This window comes from Crocodylus porosus, unplaced genomic scaffold, assembly GCF_001723895.1.
Source record: "Crocodylus porosus isolate Cpor-Errol unplaced genomic scaffold, CroPor_comp1, whole genome shotgun sequence".
Classification (NCBI taxonomy): Eukaryota; Metazoa; Chordata; order Crocodylia; family Crocodylidae; genus Crocodylus; species Crocodylus porosus.
Genome location: NW_017728909.1, coordinates 42,905,674 through 42,928,540, shown reverse-complemented (window position 1 = coordinate 42,928,540; position 22,867 = coordinate 42,905,674). Strand labels below are relative to the sequence as shown.

The 22,867-nt window shown below is 44.8% G+C and overlaps 1 protein-coding gene and 1 long non-coding RNA gene across 2 annotated transcripts in view; both read left to right on the top strand.

The window, feature by feature from the left end:
• Positions 1-22,867, top strand: part of ADAMTS6 (ADAM metallopeptidase with thrombospondin type 1 motif 6) — a 346,787-nt gene that overhangs the window by 136,871 nt on the left and 187,049 nt on the right. The window contains exons 8-9 of the mRNA XM_019532140.1: positions 1,529-1,572; positions 5,773-5,878. Coding sequence (XP_019387685.1) covers positions 1,529-1,572; positions 5,773-5,878 — 150 coding nt within the window. The remainder of the gene's footprint in view (positions 1-1,528; positions 1,573-5,772; positions 5,879-22,867) is intronic.
• On the top strand, positions 9,595-17,279 carry LOC109307963. The gene is made up of 3 exons (XR_002100420.1): positions 9,595-9,607; positions 16,068-16,075; positions 17,052-17,279. It is a non-coding gene; the product is annotated as an uncharacterized LOC109307963 (long non-coding RNA).

Below are 22,867 nucleotides of genomic sequence, written 5' to 3'. Positions count from 1 at the left end.
AGTAAAAAAGAAAAGTTTGGATGTATTATAGGCATTTCCAGTAAAGCTAGGCTATAGGACTCCCTGTTGTTTGTTTTTCTAGCCCCATGCTTCTTGCATGCTTGACCACATTGTGTGGCCCAGCTTAGAGGAAGTGTAGGGAGTCTTCCTGCTCAGTTTGTTCTGTAGTCTGATGGTTAGATCATTCTTCTCAGAAGTGGGAGTCTTGAGTTCAGATTTCATCAGGATGAGATAAGCCTAGAACTTAGGTTTTCTGCTTCCTAGGCAAATGCTGTAACTATTAGATTATTTGCTAGAGAGGAGTAGAACAGCAGTGGGACTAAGCATTCTGAATTGCAAGTAAATGGAGATAGCAGCTGGCTTGAGTCAGGTGCTTAAGTTCCTAAGAGGGTGGGATTTCAGACTTACTTTAGCATTGTGCTTTAGTATTTAGTATCAGCTACTTTGGTACATCTTGGAGCTTTCTGAATTACCCTTTGAAGGCACCTGTCTGTCATTCTACACATTATGTAGGTGACCTAGATGCTTAATTCTGAATTGGACAAACATGTTTCTGAAAAATGAATTTGGCCTTGGTCCTAAAAATGGATCCTCATGAAGGCTGGCCTTGACATTCAGTTGGATGGACCCCCATTATAATCACTGGGATTCCACGTGGGTATAGTGGTCTTCATGCATACAGCAGTCAAAAGACCGGGGCCAAAGAAGCCATGTCTCCTCATCTTCATTGTTTTGCTTTCAAATGGTTCAAAAACCCTAGAAACATGTTGGCTATATTATTTACACTGTACATCAGCTCTGTTTCAGAAAACATTTTAATTACTTCTGAAGCCCCAAACACTGATAATTTATTCCACCATGCTGTTTGACTGGAGACTGATTGTTGGAGGAGAGTTTTCTTTTTTCAGAACTTTATGTACTAGATAAAAAAATTGAAAAAAATATATAATTGTTTCATGGACTACTTTTAAAGCAGATATAATCTTTTGAAGGTAATTAGAGAAAAAATCTAATATCTCTATCTGATTTTTAATAATATTCACAGCAACTGTCAAGAATTCATTTTTTTAAAGATGAGAATAAGAGTTGATACCGTAGAAATTTAAACTAATGTGGCTAATTTGTTCTAAAATATGCCATGTTTAATGTAAGAAAAAATAAGTAGGTTTAGAAGAACTGAAGTTGCTAGTGGGTCTCTTGAAGAAGCAGTAGGGGTCTGAAGATATGCTGCTATAACTCTGTAACAGCATGGTAGGCTGTTTTATAGAGCTGGTGATTACAAAGCTCTACTTTAACCATTTTTTTCTTACTGGCAGGTGTCCCACTGGCATGAGGCCAGAGGTTGTGAGTGTATTGCAGTTTGCGGTTTACACCGGAGTGTAGAAAATGCCGACACCAGCTGGCAGCACATAATTGCACTGATTGCGGTCTGACAACTTGAGCTCAGAAACAGAAATGTGATAAATATATAAAATATCACACAGGTTGGATCCTCTTTTGTATTTATCTGTTTTTTTCTTCTCAACAGATATGATATCTGCACTTATAAAAACAAGCCCTGTGGAACATTGGGTAAGTTTATAAAGTGGAACTTCAGCTGGTATTTGCTGTTTGCTTTATTGCTAGTTATCATTTGCTTGATTAATTTTTACCACTGGTGCCAATTAGGTTTCTCATGGTAGTGCTGATAAAACCTAGTAGATCATTCAAATTTACCAAACAATGATCAGAGGAGAGCACTTACTGTTATTTCCATATAATTTATTTATATATATTTATATATTTATTTATAATATATTTAAAAAATATAAAGAGGAGTCCCAGGCAGAAGAAGATGACATCTAGGGTAGGCACAGATGTTCAGAAAGCCTGAGGCAGAAGTGCTCTAAGTTTTGAGCTTTACTCAAAGTACCCTAGGTTAGGTTGGGAGCAAACAGAACAGACATTTGCCCTTTTGTGTGTTGGGGGAGGAGGTGGGCTCAAAGCCTGCCTGAGCTGCTGGAGAATGCCAAGCCCAGATGAGCAGACTCCCCAATTTTTTGGCTTGGGTCCTGGGTGGGGAGGGGGGCCAGGCTGGATACATGCAGCAAGGGGGCTGTAATGTGTCTCCTTCCCTGGTGCCATCTTCCTAGTTATCCACACCTTATGTGGGGCGCCCTTGGAAGCCTTGTCCCTCTCTAATCGCGCCTGCCATGTCTTGTTGGAATTTATTATGAAAGTGGGAGACTGCCTATTCTATTGAGTATGTTGGGGGTCTCTCCTAGAATGGCCTGAACCCTTTTATTCTAGCTAGGCCTCCTCATCCAGACCCACCACACAGGGTTTGACCCTGAGGCTCTAGCTTTTCCTTCAAGTGCATGGAGGCTTGTGGCCCCCTTTTCTGTTCCTTTCTGGAGCAAGGCCCCCCTGGCCCAGGGGTGCGGACACCAGCCCCACAGCAAAGGGGCCACCGGTTCAAAACCAGGGGCAACCCGCCAGTCCCAGCAACAACACACACAACCCCCCCCCCCCATATATCTATATATCTTTATCCTTGCACACCCCCACAGCAGGCGTCCCTGGCCTTTTTAAGTTCATCCTTCCAGTGCTGGGGTTAGTTTCATCCCAAAAGGCTGTGCCCTCGCTGGCACCTGGGTCTGCCCCCCTCAAAAAGGCTGCGCCCTCACTGGTGCCAGGGTCTGTGCCCCCCAAAAGCTGCACCCTCACTGGCACTGTGGTCTGTGCCCCCCCCCCAAAATGAGGCCTCCTCCATCCCCTAATAGCCTCTCCCAGACCTCTGGATGAAACTCCGCAGCTCTCTGGCCAGGCAGTGTTGTTGCCTGACCTCCAGCAGCCAAACTGCCTTGTTTTTATAGGCAGCCCTGAGCCTAAAATGGCTGCCCTCATTAGGCATCTGGAGACTGCCAGCTCCAGAGCCTTAAAGTGGCAGGCACACATAGTGCCCTGCCACAGGGGCACTATTCCTCCTACACCAGATAGGGGATGAGGGGGTGGGGGGAGTCCCACTGCACAATGGGCCTGGCCCAGATCAGCTCTTCCAAAAACTACAAACCAGCAAGCTAAGAGGCTTGTGCGGGGGGGGGGTCTCTGTTTTTTCCCCCTATGGCAAAAAGCCCATCCAGCCCATCCAGCCTTTTCTGTCTTGTCTCTGTGACAGCCTTGAGGAATGGGGTTGGGCCAGTGCTCACCTGAACCAGATGAGCTCTGGCTGAGGCTGGCATGCTGCCCAGGGAGGAGCCCCCAGAACACCAGGGGACTGCAGCTGAACTTAAGTCTCAAGGGGATGTGGCGCATGCATTTGATAGTGAGCTCTAACCTGAAGTGCAGTCTGATACTACATATACATATATCCAGGTATATCTTAAACTGGAATCCACCATGTTTAAAGCAGTCTATGTACGGTAAACATCTGTTCAGTTACAGGTGTAGAGCGCTTTTGAGTGCTTATTGTGCAATAAGTGTAGCATTTGTACCTGGCCCTAACCACAGCAATTGTACCTTGTGGTTTAAATTGCCACCATGTTACATACATCAGTGCACAGCATCAAGAATGCTTTTTTTGTATCACCTTGTGGAAATGTAACATAGTGACATAAATAAGAGCAAATGCTGAACCTCCTTCATGCTGTGACAATGTAGCGTGTGCTTATCAGGATGGGGGACATGACTGGAGTCATGGTAGAGAGCTGTTTTTCTTGCTGTATGTCACCAAAAAGGCGTGTTTGCTATTTGCTGTAATTATTGCATTTCACTAGTGATTTTAACTGAAAATTTGTTTATTAAAGGGAGTTCATGCAAGGATTACTTCTAATAGATACATAAATAACAAATAACTTTGCAACCTTGAATAATGCAGTAGGGTACCTTTACACATGCTCTGGGGTGGGGGTGGGACATTTTAATTAGAATAGCTCTTGGGAACCACTCATGTATTCAGTATCTTGAGCTTCAAAATGGTGGTGGGGTCACTTTAACTAAAGCTTGTTCAACAAACACTTTTTTAGATTATTTATATTTGAATTAAGCTACTGTTTCTGAAATTTGTGTGGGCAGATGAGAACTGAAGAGGTGTCAGAATTATCACTAGCACTGTTTTAAAGGAGAAAATCACAAAGAAGCATTCAACCAAGAAAGCTTTCTCTTACCTGATAGTTATACTAAATATATGTAACTATTCCTCAGTGCTCTACTATTCATTTTTTTAAACTTTAGCATAGGTTCCTATATGGCAGCAGGCCAATGGGCACGAGAAAAGGACTAGACAGATCTTTCTCTCCTTCCAAAATCCCAGCATAAGGAGCTGTGCAAGCAGTTGTGTAGAAGAAAGTAGCCCTCACAAAGTGTGCCTGCAGCTGCTGTATGACTTCAGTGGATGTTTTCTTAGCCATCCTTTGCACATACAGGCTCAGCACCTGGCTCAGATTCTGAATTCTGACTTTGGCCTCCACTGTCTTCTGGAAGTCTAAAAGCATCATACAGAATTAAAAGCCACAAGTCTAATCATGTAGCTGTTAATCGTGTGAATAGGGGCTGTTGTATCGTGCCTTAAATATACAGAGAGAGATCACTTTACACACCACTGACATGTGGCATGTCAGTGTGAGATCATGACAATCATCTGTAGAAGTGTCAGTGATACTATATGGCATTCAGAGTCAGGAACTGAAAAATACCTTATTCAGTTAGGAGGGGAATGTAGGCAGCTGGAATATTACTGTTATTATGGCTATGGATAGTTGACTGCCAACAATTTTTAAACATTTTTCTTAATTCTTTCATGACCAATTCTTTTTCCTCAGGCACCTCATCCTTCTTCCCCAGTGACCACTATTCACCTTATTCCTACAGCGTTTTAGGCAAAAAAAAAAAAAAAAAAGCATAGTTTGGGAAATCTTTTCTCATAAAGGGTAATAGTTTGCCTTGCATGGCAGTTATCCTTTTTCCAGTCATTGTTTTGGAGTACTTGCAGGTAATTCCGTTGGAGGGGGTGTTAATGCTTCTTCCAGATAATAGACCCCAAACAAGAATACCTGGGTTAAAGTTCCTGGTTAGAGTTTATCATTAGTGGCAGTAAATTTAGTCTGTAATAGTATTCAATCTGTATGATATTTTTATGCTGAAGAGTGTGTGCATGGCATAGCAGAACTACTTTCTGCATTGAAAAACCTTTAAACAGAACTTATAATAAAATGAAGATGTAATTTCAGAAGACAATGGGTGATAAATGAAAAAGCCTGCCATGGTTAAGTGAATGCTTGTTATTAACATGTCTCCTTTCCCTCCATTGATGCATTTAGTTTTGTTTTTATAAAAATTCCAAAAATAAAAAACCCACTTGGGGCTTTTTTGCAGCTAAAATTTGCTTGTATGTTTTTATGAACCCACTAAACTTAAACAGATTTCTTTAGAAAAATAATGTGGATACATTTTGCTTTCTGCAGCCTCAGGAATGTTAAAATAGAAATGCTTTCTTGAATTCCCTCTCCTGGCTCAAGTTACTAGGTGGTCCCAAGTTACCAGAAGTAAAATTTATAAATCTAACCCCTAGTCTAGACATTTTCCAGCACTGACTGCAGTTCAAAAAATATTAATGTCTAGCCGGCAAAGTGAAATTCCCCCCAGTGATTTTGCAAATGACTAGAAAGTTAACCTTTTGCCAACTGCTCCTTCTGTGTGTGGAGGTTATTAAAAAGAATTCAGGCATTTATAACTAGGGCTTTTAAGACTGAAACACCTTGGCATGACCCTTTGTGTCTCCTTCTGTTTATTCAGGCTTGGCCTCTGTGGCTGGAATGTGCGAGCCTGAAAGGAGCTGCAGCATTAATGAAGACATTGGCCTAGGTTCAGCTTTTACCATTGCACATGAGATTGGTCACAAGTGAGTGAATTTAAAAAAATTATAATAACAATTATTAAACCATTTAAAATATAATATTAATAATTGTCATGATATCCTAAATTTGGCTGTACCATCTCTCCCCTGGTGCTGCTGGTTTCTGTAGATAATATCATTCATGAGTGGCAGTACATTTTGTTTGATGTATCTTACCTAGAACTCCAGCTTTAGAACTGAAGACTCATTGTTTACTCTTCAATTTCAGATTCCAGTTTAATCTCTGCTTTTGAGATTTGGCTTACAGTTTTCCTACTCTGTTACACACACACACACACACACACACACACACACACACACACACACACACACACACACACACACACACAGAATGATATTGTCTTTTCCCCCTCTTTTATCTATGTTTATCAATGAAGCAAAAAGCAGGTAATCTTTCTTTTCATATTTTCTTTTCATATTAAATCATAATTAATATGATTTTGATTAAACCATTGCTTTTATTTTTAACATTGGTACAGCTGTGGTCATATTTCACACAGCGATGAAGCATGCAAAACAGAAATGACATTAGTCATATGTACAAAGCACCTGCACATCATTTTAAAAGAACATGATGTTATGGGACACCAATAAAATCTGAGTAGAAATTGGCTTCAAATGTTTCAGGTCCCCATTTGAAAGCTGGCACTAGGAGTAACTTCTGATGAATAAAAAATGACAAGGCACCTCCTATTATAATTCATCAAGTTTCCTTCTTTGTTTACATGGGTTGACCAATGCTGAGTTATGGATGACATGTTTTTCCAGTCATTAATTGATGCAACTAAAAGTTTCCATACAGACTAAAATGGAAACTGTCAATCTACTAATCAGATCTGCATTTGGAAGTACACATTTATTTCCAGCCCACCTATCATGCAAGACAATCATTGGGCAAGTATGATCTCATTTATTTTATCTGTGAAAAAGGCTTTACCTGATTTTTACAGGCATTTGCAGTGGGGTAGATCATTTTTATAAATCCAAATACAATTGCTTAAGACCTTATAAAAAATAAGAAAACCTAATTTAAATCGCATGTAGTCTCACTCTCTTTCTGGTTCTTCTCTTTCTGTAATTACTTACATGAGAGAGAGGAAATATTTTCCACTCATGGAGAAATAACCTATATGATACACTAATCATTCTGGAATACATCCTCATTAACAACTTTGATCAGATCCAGTCTTACTGTGAATTTAGTGGACTGTTAATAGGGAAAAAGAACTTCACAGAATATATCTGCTCTCAGCTATATTGCCATTATATCATGCAGGTGTACATTTTATGCAGGTTATTCTACACATAAATAAAATACAGTTAAATAGTGAAGTATATGCATAGCTATTATGATGTACAAAACTCATGATGACAGTGGTTTCTGAATCTTTTTGCATAAAGTTTGGATTTGAATTTGGGAACAATGATGCAGTCATCCTCCATGTCCTATGGCCAAGGATCTCTCTCTCTCATTTGAACTGCAGCTGTTTGTAACTACCTGCATTCTTGCTTTTTTGGCTCTGTGCTCTTTGTTTGTACGTAAGGTCTCGGGAAACCCCTGGATAGTTTTGAGGCACTCCTGGATAGACTCCAAGCTCCCCTAAGAAAATGCTAGGTCTTAGCTTTCACTTTTTTTTTTTGACTACGCAAAAATAATAGAGCAAATTTTCTGTTGCAAAGAACTCAGAAAGAGCCTAGCAAGTTAGAAATCATGGACTGCATGTAGACATTGGATTTATGGCACGTTATAACCTGCCTGGCACCTGGTAAACCCAGGTGACCTGATCTCTCTACATTTTTACCAGCTACATTCTTTTACTAGGTCAACATTCCCTCCTCCCCCCCACCTACCTGTCTCACACCTATTGTCTCCTATCACCTCTGATCTTCACTGTTGCACATTTGCATTTTCACAGACCTGCATTTTGCATATTGACTTCTATTCCACCATGGAGAACACAAAACACCAGCAGACTCTCCCCATGCCTGAAGAAGAGTGTTTGGGCCTGAAAACTTGCAAAGAACAATTTTTCCAACTATTTAGTGGGTCTAATAAAAGATATCACATTTACCCAAACATCCTTGTCTGTTTATGCCAAAGATCCTTGTCTCCTTATACCACCACAGCTACAGCCAACACCAGCAGTCAGACTGTTTTTAACAGTATGGATTCCTATTTCAGATCTCAGGGGTGTGGGCTGTAGCTGTGTTGGTCTAAGAACACAGGCAGACAAGGTTCTTTGGGTGAATCTGGTATCTTTTATTAGACCAACTTAAATAGTTAGAAAACAATTATTAAACAAGCTTTTGGGTTCAAAAACCCTTCGTCAGGCTAAGGAAGTTTCAGCAGTTGGTGTGTGCTCTTCCTGGATGCAGTGAAAAGTAAAGAAGCCAGAGGCTGGGCTGGTGTGCATACAGACAGGTAATCAGTGAAAGGTAAAGGCTTTCTTCCTTTATAAATATTTTGCTGCTTTTATGATTTCCTTACTTAAATGGGTGAAAGACAGGCTTGGGTGGGGGGGCAGGGGAAGAGAGAGAAGGGGATGAATAGTGAAGAGGTACCTGAGGAGTCGGATGTTAGGCAGGTTATAATGTGTCATAAATCCAATGTCTATATTTAGTCCATGATTTTTAATATCCAGGAGGTTGATGAAGTGGAGTTCATAGGCTTGTCTCTGGGAAGTGTCTTGTAAGTTTCTTTTGAGGATCAGGACTGAGGGATTGGAGAGAGAATGGTTTTATTGTGAGAAATGTGCCCCCACAGTAATTGGGTATTCCTGGCTTTGATAGATTTACGGCGTGCATCATTCTGGTGCGCAGTTGTTGTTTGGTCTCTCCTATGTATTTTCCATCAGGGCATTTGGTGCATTGGATGAGAGAGATTATATTTTTGGATGTAAGATCCAGGAATGTTGATGGCTCTGTGGGGTGTAGTAATTGTGGGGGTGATGGAGATGTGTTGGCAGTTTTGAATTTCTTGTCAAGGCATGGTCTGGATCCTTTAGGTGTGTTCTGGGCTTGAGGAAGTTTGCTTCTGGTGATGAGGTTAGCGAGGTTTGGTGCTCATTTGAAGGCTAGGATGGGTGGCTCTGGGAGGATCTTTTCAAGAATAGGGTCTCTTTCTAGTATGGGTTGCAGTTGTTTGAGGACTTTCTGTACAGGTTTGAGGGAAGGGTGTTATGTCATAACCTGCGGTGTGCGATTTGTAGGGGGCGGTTTCTGTACTACAGCAGTTCTTCATGTGGTATCCAGGTGGCTCTTTCAAACATGCGATCTGTCTCTCTGGAGGAGTGTCCTTGTTGGGTGAAAACCTTTTTAAGATCGGTGAGGTAGCAATCCTGGGTGTTCTCTTCAGTGCAAATTCGGTGGTATCTGAGGGCTTGCCTGTATATCACAGCTTTTTTGGTGTGTTTAGGGCGATTGTTGGTTCTGCGCAGATATGTATGTTGGGTCTGTGGGTTTCTTGTATAACGTGGTCTGTATTTTATCATTCTGGATACTGATCATCGTGTCTAAAAAGAAGATGTTGGTGCTGGAGTATTCTAGAGAAAGTTGGATGTTGGGATGGTGATTGTTGAATTTCTGATGGAACTCAATTAGAGATTGTAGGTTTTCAGTTCAGATGATGAAGATGTCATCGATATATCTTAAGTATAGCAAGGATTTGATGGTTCAGTTGTTGAGGAAGTCTTCTTCCAGGTGGCTCATAGAAAGGTTGGCATACTGTGGGCCCATTTTAGTGCCCGTAGCTGTTCCCATCATCTGGAGGAAGTGTTGGTTATTAAAAGTAAAATTTTTGTGTGTGAGGATGAACTGTATAAGGTCAGTAATATCTTTGGGTCTGTATTCTGAGTTGTGATCTTGTTCCTGTAGATATGTAAGGCAGCCTTGGATGCCATCCTGGTGTGGGATGTTGGTATTTAGGCTGGTAACCTCCACACATCTCAAGCCCGCCTTACATATCTACAGGAACAAGATTATACCCTAGTTAAGAATCACTGCTCAGTGATTAATCATAGTTTGTGCCTGATTTCTTATTTGAATTTATCTAGTTCCAGTTTCCAGCCACTGGCATTTCTTGACGTTCATATATGTATGTACTGAAGTATAGATGTATCTCATGATCTCAAGATCAGAGACTTTTAGCTAAGACTTTAGATTTTAAGACTCTGTATTTGCTGCAAGTTCCCTCATGTTCTTGTATTGAGAGCATAAAGATTCATGTGAAACCAACTACCATTCAGTACCTTAAGTGCAGACTCCTGGCCTTGAGAAGGAGTTCCAGTGTCCATGTTCAACTCTCTCCCTTTTTTATATAAAACTATAGTGAGTATATATATTAGTAATAGTTGTCTGTTGGCATCTCTTGTTGTTTGGTTTCAGTTTTTTCTTCCTTTATAAATATTTTGCTGCTTTTATGATTTCCTTACTTAAATAGAGTTAAATACATCTTCTGATATTTAAATCTTCTGGATTTAAGTATTGTCACTCTTGCAGAATGGTAATTCCAGCTAATGACACCACTCTTTCCCTCTCTCTCTTTCTTTCAATCTCTTCAGTTAATTGTTCCTTTTCTTCTAGGGAAGTCCCAAGCCCCCAGTAAGTCATGGTGTGCGAACCTTTTTAAAAAGGCACTTAAGGCAAGAGAGGCGGGACTTAACACGTTTATCCTTGACTGCTTCATGCATCCAGTCTCTGATCTTGGACCAACTGACTCTCACTCCACCCCTTCCAAACCTAGGCAACTGCTTGCTGTGTCAGGAAGTGCTGCTGTGGAACTTGGTTTCAGTAACCTCCAGGTGTCTATCAACCAAGACTGATTTTCAGGAATTCTTATAGGACTGTTCTTATTAAATGTTTTTAGAGAAAAAAAGCATTGCTTCTCCCGTAAGATCAGAAACAGATAACTTCTTAAAGCTGCCACTAAAGAAAGGTCTAAATTCTTTTTCATTTCCCACCCACATGGGAATGCATGCATGTACAGTGCTACTGACCTCCTCCACTTGCTGTTGTTGGGTTACTATTGTGGACTTCTTTAGAGAGAGAGTTTTCTTATATTTTGGTGACTTATAGTCTAGTGGGGAGGGATCACTCTAGGGCCCCCTTTGAGTTCTGGTAGTTGGATGGGGAATCCAGGATCTCTGACAAATCCAAACACTGTGGGAGTTATGAGAATGGCCACACCACCAGTACTATTCCCACTGAACTATTACTCCTTACATATTTCTACATGGCCATATTAGAATCTCTGTGGTTCTTACACTAGGCTTCTTCCTCCTGTGCCACATCAAAGAAAGATATACTCAGAAGTTCAAAGTGGTGGAACCTCAGACACCTCCAGAAGACCCTCAGTATATACAGGACTTCAAGTTAGCACCAGTGGCTTCTCTCATCTTATTCTCCATATAATATACCAGTCACTTTGGCTTGTCTCACCCAAATAGCTTCAGAAGTTTTCAGGACATGTTATAAAGAGTAATTAAATTGGTCCAGATTCTGACTGAAGAGGTAAAAGTGACCCTTCACAATATAGACATCCTGCATACTTTGGTACCAGGAAGAATAGCTTCTCGTTACTGAGTCCTTAATGGAATCTGTCAAGAACTCTTGACAGATACTAGCCACCGTGACCGTAACCTTACCTTCAGAAAAGGAAAACTAAAGATACAAAGATATGTTTGTAGAAACAGAATAACTATTTACTTGTCATGCTGAATTACTTACTTGTGACTGTTTTAAAGAACAGATAGTGCTAATCTGAGATGACTCAGGCTGAAAAACACTGAAATTATTGGATCTTCTCATTCAAGAGTTATTCATGGGCAGTCTTACAAGTTAGAATTTCAAAATATCATCAGGCCCAGCTTGCACACTGATTTTCATAAGACACAGATTTTGTTGACAAGTTGTCAACAGGAACATAGGGAAAATTTCAAATCCTTAATTTTTGCGACTAGTGCTGGATGATACAGGTACTGCCATATTCTGTGATGAGATATGTTGTAGCCCTATAGCTCTTCTTGTATCCAGAATTGCAGAATTCCAAGTGAAGCCTTCACGTTCTTCTTGAGAAACTAAGGCAATCGGCTAGTTACCTCAGATGTCTGTTAGGCCTGTGTGAATAGGGAAGCATTCAATTCGGATTTGGATTCAGCCAATTCGGAGGACAGTGATTTGATTCAGAGATTCGGATCACTGTCCCAAATTGATTTGCCCAAATCAGTTTGGAAGATTTGGCACTGAGTCAGAAAGATTCGGTGATTTGGATTGGCTGGGGAGAGGCAGGCACAGCCGGGGCTCTGCAGGTTCTCCTGCAGCTTCTCCCACAGCTATGCCTGCTAGGGCTCTGTGAAATTTCATCAGGTGTTTCATTTGGACACTGTTTTGATTCATTTCGAGGTCAAAACAGCAAAATCAAAATGAAACGAAGGGCTTTGAAACAGCCTCAAAACAAAACAAGGCTAGATGAAATTTTTTGAATGTTTCAAAACATTTTGAATTTTAAAGCAACCAGCAGCCAGGGGGTAGGAGACATGGGAGAACCAGGGCTGCACTCCCATTGTCTCTGTCTCTGCAGCCCCATGTGGCTCAGCTGGGTGGGGAGTTCAGCCCTGGCTTTCCCTGCCTCCCACGGCCAGGCTGTGGGAAGCCGATTGCAGTGCAGGGGAAGGGAACTGAGCCCGATCACACAGTTCCCCTCCCCAGCACTGCCATCAGGGAAGGCAACTCAGCCCAGCTGAGCGGAGTTCGCCTCCCCAGCACTATGATAGTTCTGGAGAAGTCAAAATGGAATGGTGCTGTTTTGCACAGCCCTAGTGCCTGCCTCTCCCTGGGTGAGGGAAGCCACAGGAGAAGCCCCCATGGCTGCCCTGCCCTGCCACAGCCCCCACCAGCCCCAGCCTAGTCCCAGTACTTAAAAAAAATAAAACAACTCACCAGCTGCAGCGGGGTGCCACACACTATCTAGAAGCTTGGGCTGCTGGGGCTGAGAGCGGTGCCAGGCTCCGGCTGACTCATGGAGCTGCCTCAGTTCCCAGACAGTGTGTGGTACCCTGCTGAGTTGTGCTATACCCACGCCATGGGGCAGCTACCAAACAGGTGCCAGGGCAGGGAGTGATCCCCACTGCCCCCTACTGCCCTGCCTAATGTCTGTTATCAAATGTACAGAGCCTAGGAAACAAGTAGGAATAATTGGAAATCTTTTTACAGTCATGGAACTGTGTTATGATTGGAATAACAGAGACTTAGTGGGATAACTTGCAAGACTGGAGCACTGTCATGGATGGGCATAAACTGTTCAGGAAGGACAGGCAGGGGAGAGGAGGAGGAGTTGCTTTTTATGTAAAAGAGCTGTATGATTGCTTAGAGCTCCAACTGTTTGAAGAAAGCCTCATCTACCTCTTTCACCTGGCCTGGTGGTCTATAGCAGACACCCTCGTTCCTCTCCCTCTGACCCTAACTCAGGGACTTTCAATAAACCTACCTCCAGATTCATACTGAATAAGGGAGGCAACCTAGTAACAGATGATGTAGAGAAAGCTGAAGTACTCAATACTTTTTAAACATTAGTCTTCACTAGATTTCTGCACCTGGCAGCATAGTTTGAGGAAGAGGTGAGCAGCCAACAGTGGTGAAAGAACAGGTTAGAGACTATTTAGAAAAGCTGGATGTGCACAAGTCTGTAGGGCCAGATGCAATGCTTCCAAGGATGCGGAGGGAGTTGACAGATGTGATTGCAAAGCCACTGGCCATTATCTTTGATAATTTGTGTCTATCAAGAGATTGGAAAAGGGCAAATATAAAGCCCATCTTTAAGAAATCATAGAGGGAGGATCTAGGGAACTACAGACCAGTCATCCTCACCTCTGTCCCTGGAAAGCCATGGAGTAGGTCCTTGATGCATCCATTTGGAGGACAAGGTAGCATGAATTCACCAAGGGAAGGTCATGTCAGCATGAATTCACCAAGGGAAGGTCATGCCTGACCAACCTGATTGCCTTCAATGATGAGATGACTGGTTCTGTGGTTGAAGGGAGAACAGTGGATATGATGTACCCTGATGTAAGCAAGGTTTTTGATACAGTTTCCCATAACATTCTCACAAGCAAGCTAATGAAGTACAGGTTGGATGAAGGTGGATAGAAAACTGGGTGGATCATCAGGCTCAAAGGTAGTAATCTATGGCTCAATGGCTGCTTGGCAGCTGGAGTGCCCCAGTGGGTAGGTCTTGGGGTCAATTTTGTTCAGTATATTTATCAATGATCTGGAAGATAGGATGGCGTGCATCCTCAGCAAGCTTACAGATGACAGCAAGCTGGGTGAAGTAGTAGATATGCTGGAGGATAAGGCTAATATTCAGAGAGACCTAGACAAATTGGAGAATTGGACCAAAAGAAATCTCATGAAGAAGAATAACAACTACTGGGCTGCATTAGTAGTAATGTTTTCAGCAGATCAAGGGATGTGGAAGTGATTATTCCCCTCTATTCAGCACTGGTGAGGCCACATCTGGAATATTGTGTCCAATTTTGAGCCCCTGACTACAAAAGGGTGTGGATAACTTGGAGAGAGTCTAGTGCAGGGCAATGAAAATGTTTAGGGCTGGGGAACATGACTTATGAGCAGGGATCCGGGTTTTCCGTTTTCCACAGAAAAACAAAAAAAACTGCAGATTTTCCCTTTTAACCAAGAAAAATGTGGAGTTTTCATTTTAATGGAGAAACATGGATTTTCTACTTTTGCAAAGAGCTCTCTGCATGCTGGCAGAATTCTGGCCTCCAAGGGTCTGGGGGGAGCAGGAGAGGGGTGGTTAGGCAGGAGGCGACATTTGCATGTATGTGCTCACACATGCACATGGCTGCCAGGCAGCCTGGAGAGCAGCTCCCAGAGCTCCAAGTCTGGACAGGGGGAGGGGAAGGGGGGGTGTTGAGGTGGGATTGAGGCCCCCATAGGGAGGGAGGGAGGGAGGGAGAGAGTTGGTAATGGCTGGGGCTGGAGCTGGGGCTGGGGCTGGTGTTGCTGCCCAGCCCAGGCAGTGCATGGGGCTTGGGGCCCAGGACTGGAATGTAACTGCAGGGCCTGGGTAGAGAGCTGGATGGGGTGATGGGTAGCTTATCCAGGGCATGGCAGGGGTGGGGCTGGCTCCCTAGTGCTGTGTGCACTCCTCGGAGGGCATGAGAGGCACATGCCCCAGATCTGTGTGTGGAGCAGGGGTAGAGGTGGGCTGTCTGCTACAGGCTTGGGGCTGTGTGCTCTGCTGCCTTCCTCCCAGGGCCTCTGTGGCCAAGTGGGCAGCACCCGGCATGGCAAAGCAGGGCTGGGTGGGGAAACTCTTGCTGCTGGGAGCTCCACACTGCCCCCTGCCTGCCTGTGGAGTTGTGCCCCTTGCTGGTGCTGGGTGGGCAGGGTGCACTTTGCCATGGTGGTGCAGAGCTTCCAGTGGTGGCAACAAACTTCCCTTCCTGACTCTGCTCTGCCCTGCCATGCTGCCTGTGGGGGAGGAGGAGTCCTGCTCCATGCTGTGTCACAGCAGCTGCTGCCTCCCATGGGCAGCAGCTGAGGCTAGAGCTCTACTGCAGTGGGCAGAGGGCTGTGGACCCGGGACCCTGGCAGCTGGGGGCCCCCTCTGGCAGGTCTGGAGGGGTGTGGGTGCAGAGTGAGGGGCATCGGCAGGGCCAGAGGGCTGTGGGTGGGGAGTGAAGGGCCTGGACCTACATTCTGGTGAGCGAAGGGGGCAGGGGGAGCTCTGATTTTCCATGATAAAAGACCAAAGTCAAATACCAAAATTTATAGGTACTTAGAATGTATTTTATTATAGTGATTGAGGTACTGATAGGCTTCCAAATTGCTTTAAATTGTAAATATGTCAACAAAACATTGTGTTCAGTTGATACCTATATGTATAGTGGCATTTCATTTTAATCATGGATTTGGGTTTTTTTAATCAGATAATCTGTTGGGGTTTTATTTTAATATCAGAGAATTTGTGATTTTTAAACAGAGAAAACCTTATGAGAAGAGGCTGAGGGAACTGGACTTATTTAGTCTGGAAAAGAGACGAATAAGGGGGGATTTAATAACACCCTTAGTGACCTGAAGTTACAAAGAAGATTAAGCTAGACTGTTTTCACTGGTGGCAGATAACACAAGAAGGTGCAATGATTTCAAGTTGCAGCAAGAGAAGTTTAGGTTATTTATTAGGAAAAACTTTCTCACTAGGAGGGTAGCAAAGCACTGAAGAATGTTACCCAGAGAGGTTATGGAATCTCCATCCTTGGAGGTTTTTAAGACCTGGGTAGACAAATCCTTGGGTGGGATGATCTATTGAGGTTTGTCCTGATTTGAGCAGGGGAGTAGACCAGATGACCTCTAAGGGGGTGGCCTAATGGTGGGAGTCTACTACAGGCCTCCTTCCCAAGAAGAGGAGAACAATCAAGCATTCTCCAGGGAACTGACTAAGGCAGCTAGCACTAAAGATATGATTGTCATAGGTGACTTCAACTACCCTGACATCTGTTGGGAGAACCATTTGGCCAGCTCCAGCAGGTTAGCCAACTTCTTTGCAGCTGGAGATGATCTGTTCCTGACACGGGTTGTGGAAGGGCCTACTAAGGGTAAGGTCACTCTGGATTTGGTACTGACCAAAGGGAAGGACACGATAAGTAACCTGAGCATTGGAGGTATTCTAGGCAACAGTGATCATGACTTGACTAGGTTCACCCTCCACTGAAAGGCTGGGAAACCAGTTAGTAGAACAGAAGTCCTAGGCTTCAGAAGGGCAGACTTTGGCAAACTCAGGGGCTTAGTTGGAAAGGCCCTCTGCAAGCAATGACTGGCCAATTTGGGAATTCAGGAATGGTGGTGCTTCCTTAATGGGGCAATTCTCACGGCACAAAAAGAGGCCATCCCAACATGGAGAAAAAGTGGGAAAGGAGGCAAGAGATCTGCTTGGCTCAGCAGGCATATTAGGGAATTATTGAAAAAGAAAAAAGAAGCTTACGAGCAATGGAAGAATGGTTCAGCAGCCAGAGAGGAGTACACTTATATCACCAGAGTCTGAAGGTATGAGACGTGGAAAGCCAAGGCAGGCATGGAGATCAGGCTGGTAACTGAGATAAAGGACAACAAAAAGTCCTGCTATGGATGCATAGGGAGCAAGAAAAAATCAGGTTCCACTGTGGGACCCTTACTGAATATAGAGGGGCAACCCACAGTTGATCCCCATGAAAAGGCAGAGCTCCTAAATACATACTTCACATTGGTATTCCTGAAATCAAGCAGGGGCTTCTCATGTATCCAAAGGCCCAGGAAATATGGGGAAGATAAAAGACTACATGAAATCAGTCCTGAACAGGTGAAGGATCTCTTAGAACACTTGGATGTTTTTAAGTCTGCTGGGCCAGATGACCTGCATCCGAGATTCCTGAAATCTTATAACAAGGCCACTGGTGAAACTGTTCAAAGAGTTGTGGACTGCTCAGGAGTGGTCCCAGATGACTGGAAGAGGGCCATCGTGGTATCTATCCTCAAGAAAGGGAAGATGAATGACCCTGCAAACTACAGACTGGTAGGTCTGACTTTGGTCCTGGAAAAAGCTTTGAAAATTTTGTTAAGGAGGCCACCAAGCTGGTAACTGGTGGGATATTAAGAAGTAACCAGCATGGCTTTGTCAAGGGTAGCTCATGCCTGACAAACTTGGTGTCCTTCTGTGACCATCTGGACAAGGGACATGAGCTTGATGTCATTTACTTCGACTTCAGTAAAGCCTTTGATTTTGTTTCCTATGAGATTCTCGCAACTAAACTGGAGGGTACTAGGCTGGACCAGTCTACAGTGAGGTGGGTGGACAACTGGCTTAGAGGCAAATTCCAGACAGTTGTAATCAATGGGATGGCCTCATTTTAGAGGGCCATCTCCAACGGTGTCCCCCAGGGTTCTGTGCTTGGACCCATGATCTTTAGCATATTTATTAATGACTTGGATGAGGGGTTGGAAAGCTCAATAATTAAGTTTCATAGATTCATAGATGTTAGGGTTGGAAGGGACCTCACTAGGTCATTGAGTCCAACCCCCTGCCCTGGGCAGGAAAGAGTGCTGGGGTTAGACAACCCCAGCTAGGTGCTTGTCCAATCTCCTCTTAAAGACCCCCAGGGTAGGGGAGAACACCACCTCCCTTGGAAGCCCATTTCAGATTCATCGTTTCATAGTTTGTAGGGTCGGAAGGGACCGGAGCAGATCACTGAGTCCGACCCCCTGCCGTGGCAGGAAAATGCACTGGGGTCAAGCGACCCCAACAAGGTGTTCATCCAGCCTCCTCTTAAAGACCCCCAGGGTAGGAGCCAGCACCAGTTCTCTTGGAAGTTGGTTCCAGATCCTAGCCACCCTGACCTCCTGATATCTAGCCTAAATCTACCCTCTGCCAGCTTGTGACTGTTATTCCTAGTCACTCTTGGTAGTGCTTGGGGGAACAGGGACTCCCCCAGTGCCTGTTGGTCCCCTCTGACTAGTTTGTAACAGGCCACTAGATCCCCCCCAGAGCCTTCTCTTGTGGAGGCTGAATAGGTTCAGGTCCTGTAGCCTCTCCTCGTAGGGCCTGCCTTGTTGCCCCCTGATCATGCGAGTGGCCTTCCTCTGGACCCTCTCCATGTTGTCCACATCCCTCTTGAAGTGCAGTGCCCAGAACTGGATGTAGTATTCCAGCTGCGGTCTGACCAGTGTCGCATAAAGGGGGAGGAACACTTCCTTGGACCTACTTGAGATGCATCTGTGGATGCATGACAAGGTGTGGTTGGCCTTCCTGACTGCATCCCCACACTGCCGGCCCCTGTTCATCTTGGAATCAATGATGACTCCAAGATCCTTTTCTGCCTCTGTACCAACGAGAAGGGAGTTCCCCAGCCTGTAGGTATGGTGCTGGTTCTTCCTCCCTAGGTGCATCACCTTGCACTTGTTGATGTTGAATCCCACCCTATTCTCATCCACCCACCCCTGTAACCTGTCTAGGTCTGATTGCAGCCTATTCCTCCCTTCTAGTGTCCCCACATCCCCCCACATCTTAGTGTCATCAGCAAATTTGAACAGGGTGCTTTTTATCCCCTCATCCAAGTCACCGATGAAGATGTTGAACAGTGCGGGCCCAAGGACTGAACCCTGCAGAACCCCACTGTCCACATCCCTACAGGCTGAAAATGACCCATCCACTACCACTCTCTGGGTGTGGCCCTCCAGCCAGTTGGTGACCCATTTGACTGTGTAGGTGTCGACACCACAGTCCCCCAGTTTCTTAATGAGAATGGGGTGAGAGACAGTGTCGAAGGCCTTCCAAAAGTCCAGGAAGACTACATCCACAGCTACCCCTGCATCTAAGGATTTGGTAATCTGGTCATAGAAGGCCACTAGGTTGGTCTGACAGGACCTGCCTCTAATGAACGCGTGTTGGTTGCCCCTAAGCATAATCTCCCCTGCTGGCCCCTCGTGGATGTGTGCCAGAATAATTCTCTCAAAAAGCTTGCCCAGGATTGAGGTAAGACTAACTGGCTTATAGTTTCCTGGGTCCTCCTTCCTCCATTTTTTGAAGATGGGAACCACACTGGCCCTCTTCCAGTCCTCTGGCACCACACCAGAGCACCATGAATGCTCGTACAGCCGTGCCAGGGGTCCTGCAATGACTTTAGCTAATTCCCTCAGTACTCTAGGGTGGAGATCAGACCAGCTGATTTGAATACATCCAGTCCCTCCAGAAGTTCCCTAACTAGTTCCTTACTAACCCCTGGTCTAGGTGCACCTCCACTGCCCAGAGGGAGGGTGGCTGTTCTGGTCCCTGCTCAGGAAAATGGAGGCAAAGAAATCATTAAGTATGTGAGCTTTGTCGTCTGGTGTGACAACCAAATTTCCCAGCGTGTCTTGCAGGGACCCTACGTTACCCGGAACCTTCTTTTTGCCCCCTATGTATTTAAAAAAGGACTTCTTGTTGTCCTTGATCCGGGAAGCTAGTCCCAGTTCCATCTCCGCCTTGGCCTTCCTGACTGCCCCCCTGCATCCCCAAGCAATCGCAGTATAATCCTGGTGCTGGCCCCTCCCTTCCATTGGCTGTGCACCTCCCTTTTAGCTAGGAGACATTTCTGGATGCTTTTGGTGAGCCATGGGGGCTTTTGTGCCCTGCCCCCTTTGATCCAGCAGCCCTTACTGTGAAGAAGTTCTTTCTAATGTCCAACCTAAATCTGCTCTCCATCAATTTGTGACCATTGTTCCTAGTTACTCCAGGGGGTGCCCTAGTAAATAGAGTATCTCCTATTCCCTGGTGCCCTCTTCTGATGAATATATAGGCAGCTATAAGATCACCTCTCGGCCTTCTCTTGTGAAGGCTGAAGACATCTAGGTCCCTCAGTCTCTCTTCATAGGGCCTTGCCTGCAGGCCTCTAACCATGCGAGTGGCCCTTCTCTGAACCCTCCCAAGATTCTCTGCATCCCTGAAGTGTGGTGCCCAAAACTGGATGCAATACTCCCACTATGGCCTGACCAGTGCCACATAGAGGGGAAGCATCACCTCCCTGGACCTGTTCATCATTCATCTCCTAATGCATGGTAAAGTGCTGTTTGTCTTGTTGATCACTTTGTCACATTGACTCATGTTCATCTTGGAGTCAACTATGACTCCAAGATCCCTTTCCTCTGCTGTGCTGCTGAGAAGGTCATCCCCCAGCCTGTAAGTGTGTTGGTGGTTCTTTTCCCCAAGTGCAGTGCTTTGCATTTGTCTTTGTTGGACTGCATCCTGTTTTGTTCTGCTCATTTTTCCAACTTGTCCAGATCTGACAGGATCCATTCCTTACCCTCTGGTATGTTAAGTTTGCCCCATAATTTGGGATCATCTGAAAACTTGGATAGGGAGCTCTCCATGCCCTCATCCAAGTCACTGATGAAGACATTGAATAGCACCAGTCCAAGGACCAAGTCTTGCGGGACTCCACTGCCCACATCTTTTCAGGTTGATATTGACTTCTCTACCACCACTCTCCGGGTGCAATTCCTAAGCCAGTTTGCCATCTACCTGACTGTGTAATATCACAGATTGTCAGTTTATTTATGAGAACAGAATGAGATACTGTATCAAAGGCCTGCTTAAAATCTAGGTAGATGACATCTACCTCGACTCCTGTGTCTAAGCATTTTGTGACCTGGTCATAAAGAGAAACAAGGTTAATCAGGCGGGATCAACCTGCAATGAATCCATGCTGATTTCCTTTCAGCATCGTTTCCCCTGCTGGGATCCCACAAATGTGATCCTTAATGATTTTTTCCAGGATAGAGGTGAGACTGACTGTCTTATAGTTTCCTGGTTTCTCCCTCCTCCCCTTCTTGAAAATAGGGACCACGCTGGCCCTTTTCCAGTCCTCTGGGACCTGACTGGAGCACCATGAGTGCTTGAACAGCCATGCCAGCAGCTCTGCTATGACATTGGCTGTTTCCTTCAGCACCCTTGGATGAAGTTCATTTGGGCCCGCTGATCTGAACACATCCAGCTGTTCCAAGTGCCCCTTCACTAAATCTGCGCTAACAGTTGGTGGGCTGGTGTCCCTCCTGTGTCTTGGAGATTTGTCTTGGTCTGTGTCTAGTAATAAAGATGCAAAGAACTCATTGAAGAGCTCATCTTGGTCCCCACCCTCTTTGTCACCTTAGTTTGTCCTGTAGGGGTCTTATGCTACCCTGGGCCTTCCTTTGACTCCCTATATACCTGAAGAAGGACTTTTTGTTGTCCTTAATTGTTGTTGCCAGTTCTAATCCTGCTTTGGCCTTCCTGATTCCCTGCAAGTCCAAGCCAGGGAGGTATACTCCTTGGTAGCTACCCCCTGTTTCACAACCTGTATACCTCTTTCTTTGCCCTTAGGCTTTTCTGGGTTTCCCTGTTCAGCCAAGAGGGATTCTTGGTCCCTTTGCCCCATTTTATGTGCAATGGGATTGTCTCCTTCTGCACCCATGGGATTGCTCCCTTGAAGAATGACTGCCCTTCCTGGACCCACGTTTCACCAATGCTCTTGAACTTTAATGCCTCACTAATCTCCTGAACACACTGAAGTTAGCCTTTCGGAAGTCTGTCATTTCAGCCCTGCTGGTTAGTTTATCCACCCTTTGCTGGATAGTGAATTCAATCAATCGATGGTTACTATCCCCTAGATTACCTTGTACCTGCAGATGCCCCACCAGTTCATCCCCAGTAGCTGAAATCAAGTCTAGCAAGGCATTTCCCCTAGTGGGATTGTATACCTCCTGCGTTAGATGGAGGTCCTGTATGCAGGTTAAGATCCTATGTGAGCAGTTAGATTTGACTGACTGCTCCCCCCAGCAGATGTCACAGTAGTTTAGGTCACCCATGACAACCATCTCTCTCAACCGTACAGCCTTTGAGAGCTGTCTGGAGAATTCCAGGTCTAGCTCATCCTTCTGGTGTGGTGGTCTATGGTAGACCCCCACTACCAAGTCCCTTCCCCCCCCCGACCCGCTTGTATCCTGACCCACAGTACCTTGGTTTGGCCCTCCTCTGATCCCATCTTCATTATAGAGGATGTATATTCTTCCTTAACATAGAGAGCAACACCTCCCCGCCTTTTTCCCTACTCTATCCCGTCTGCACAACCTGTAACCCTCAATGTCTTCTGCCCAATCGGGAGTAGGGTCCCACCAAATTTCAGTTAGTCCAACCAGGTTGAAGTGCAAGTTCCTCCTGCTTGTTTCCCATGCTCTTAGCATAAGTGTAAGGGCATTTAAGCCCCCTGATGGGTGCCCTTGGTACCCCCCTGTCCTGATGTCAAGTCCCTTAGTGCTTACCTGGGCTGATCCAGTGCATTGCTCATGGCTTGTTCATAGATTTCATAGACATCAGGGCTGGAAGGGACCTCGGGAGATTATTGAGTCCAGCCCCCTGCCCAAAGGGCAGGAAGTCAGCTGGGGTCATAGGATCCCAGCAAGATAAGCAAGATC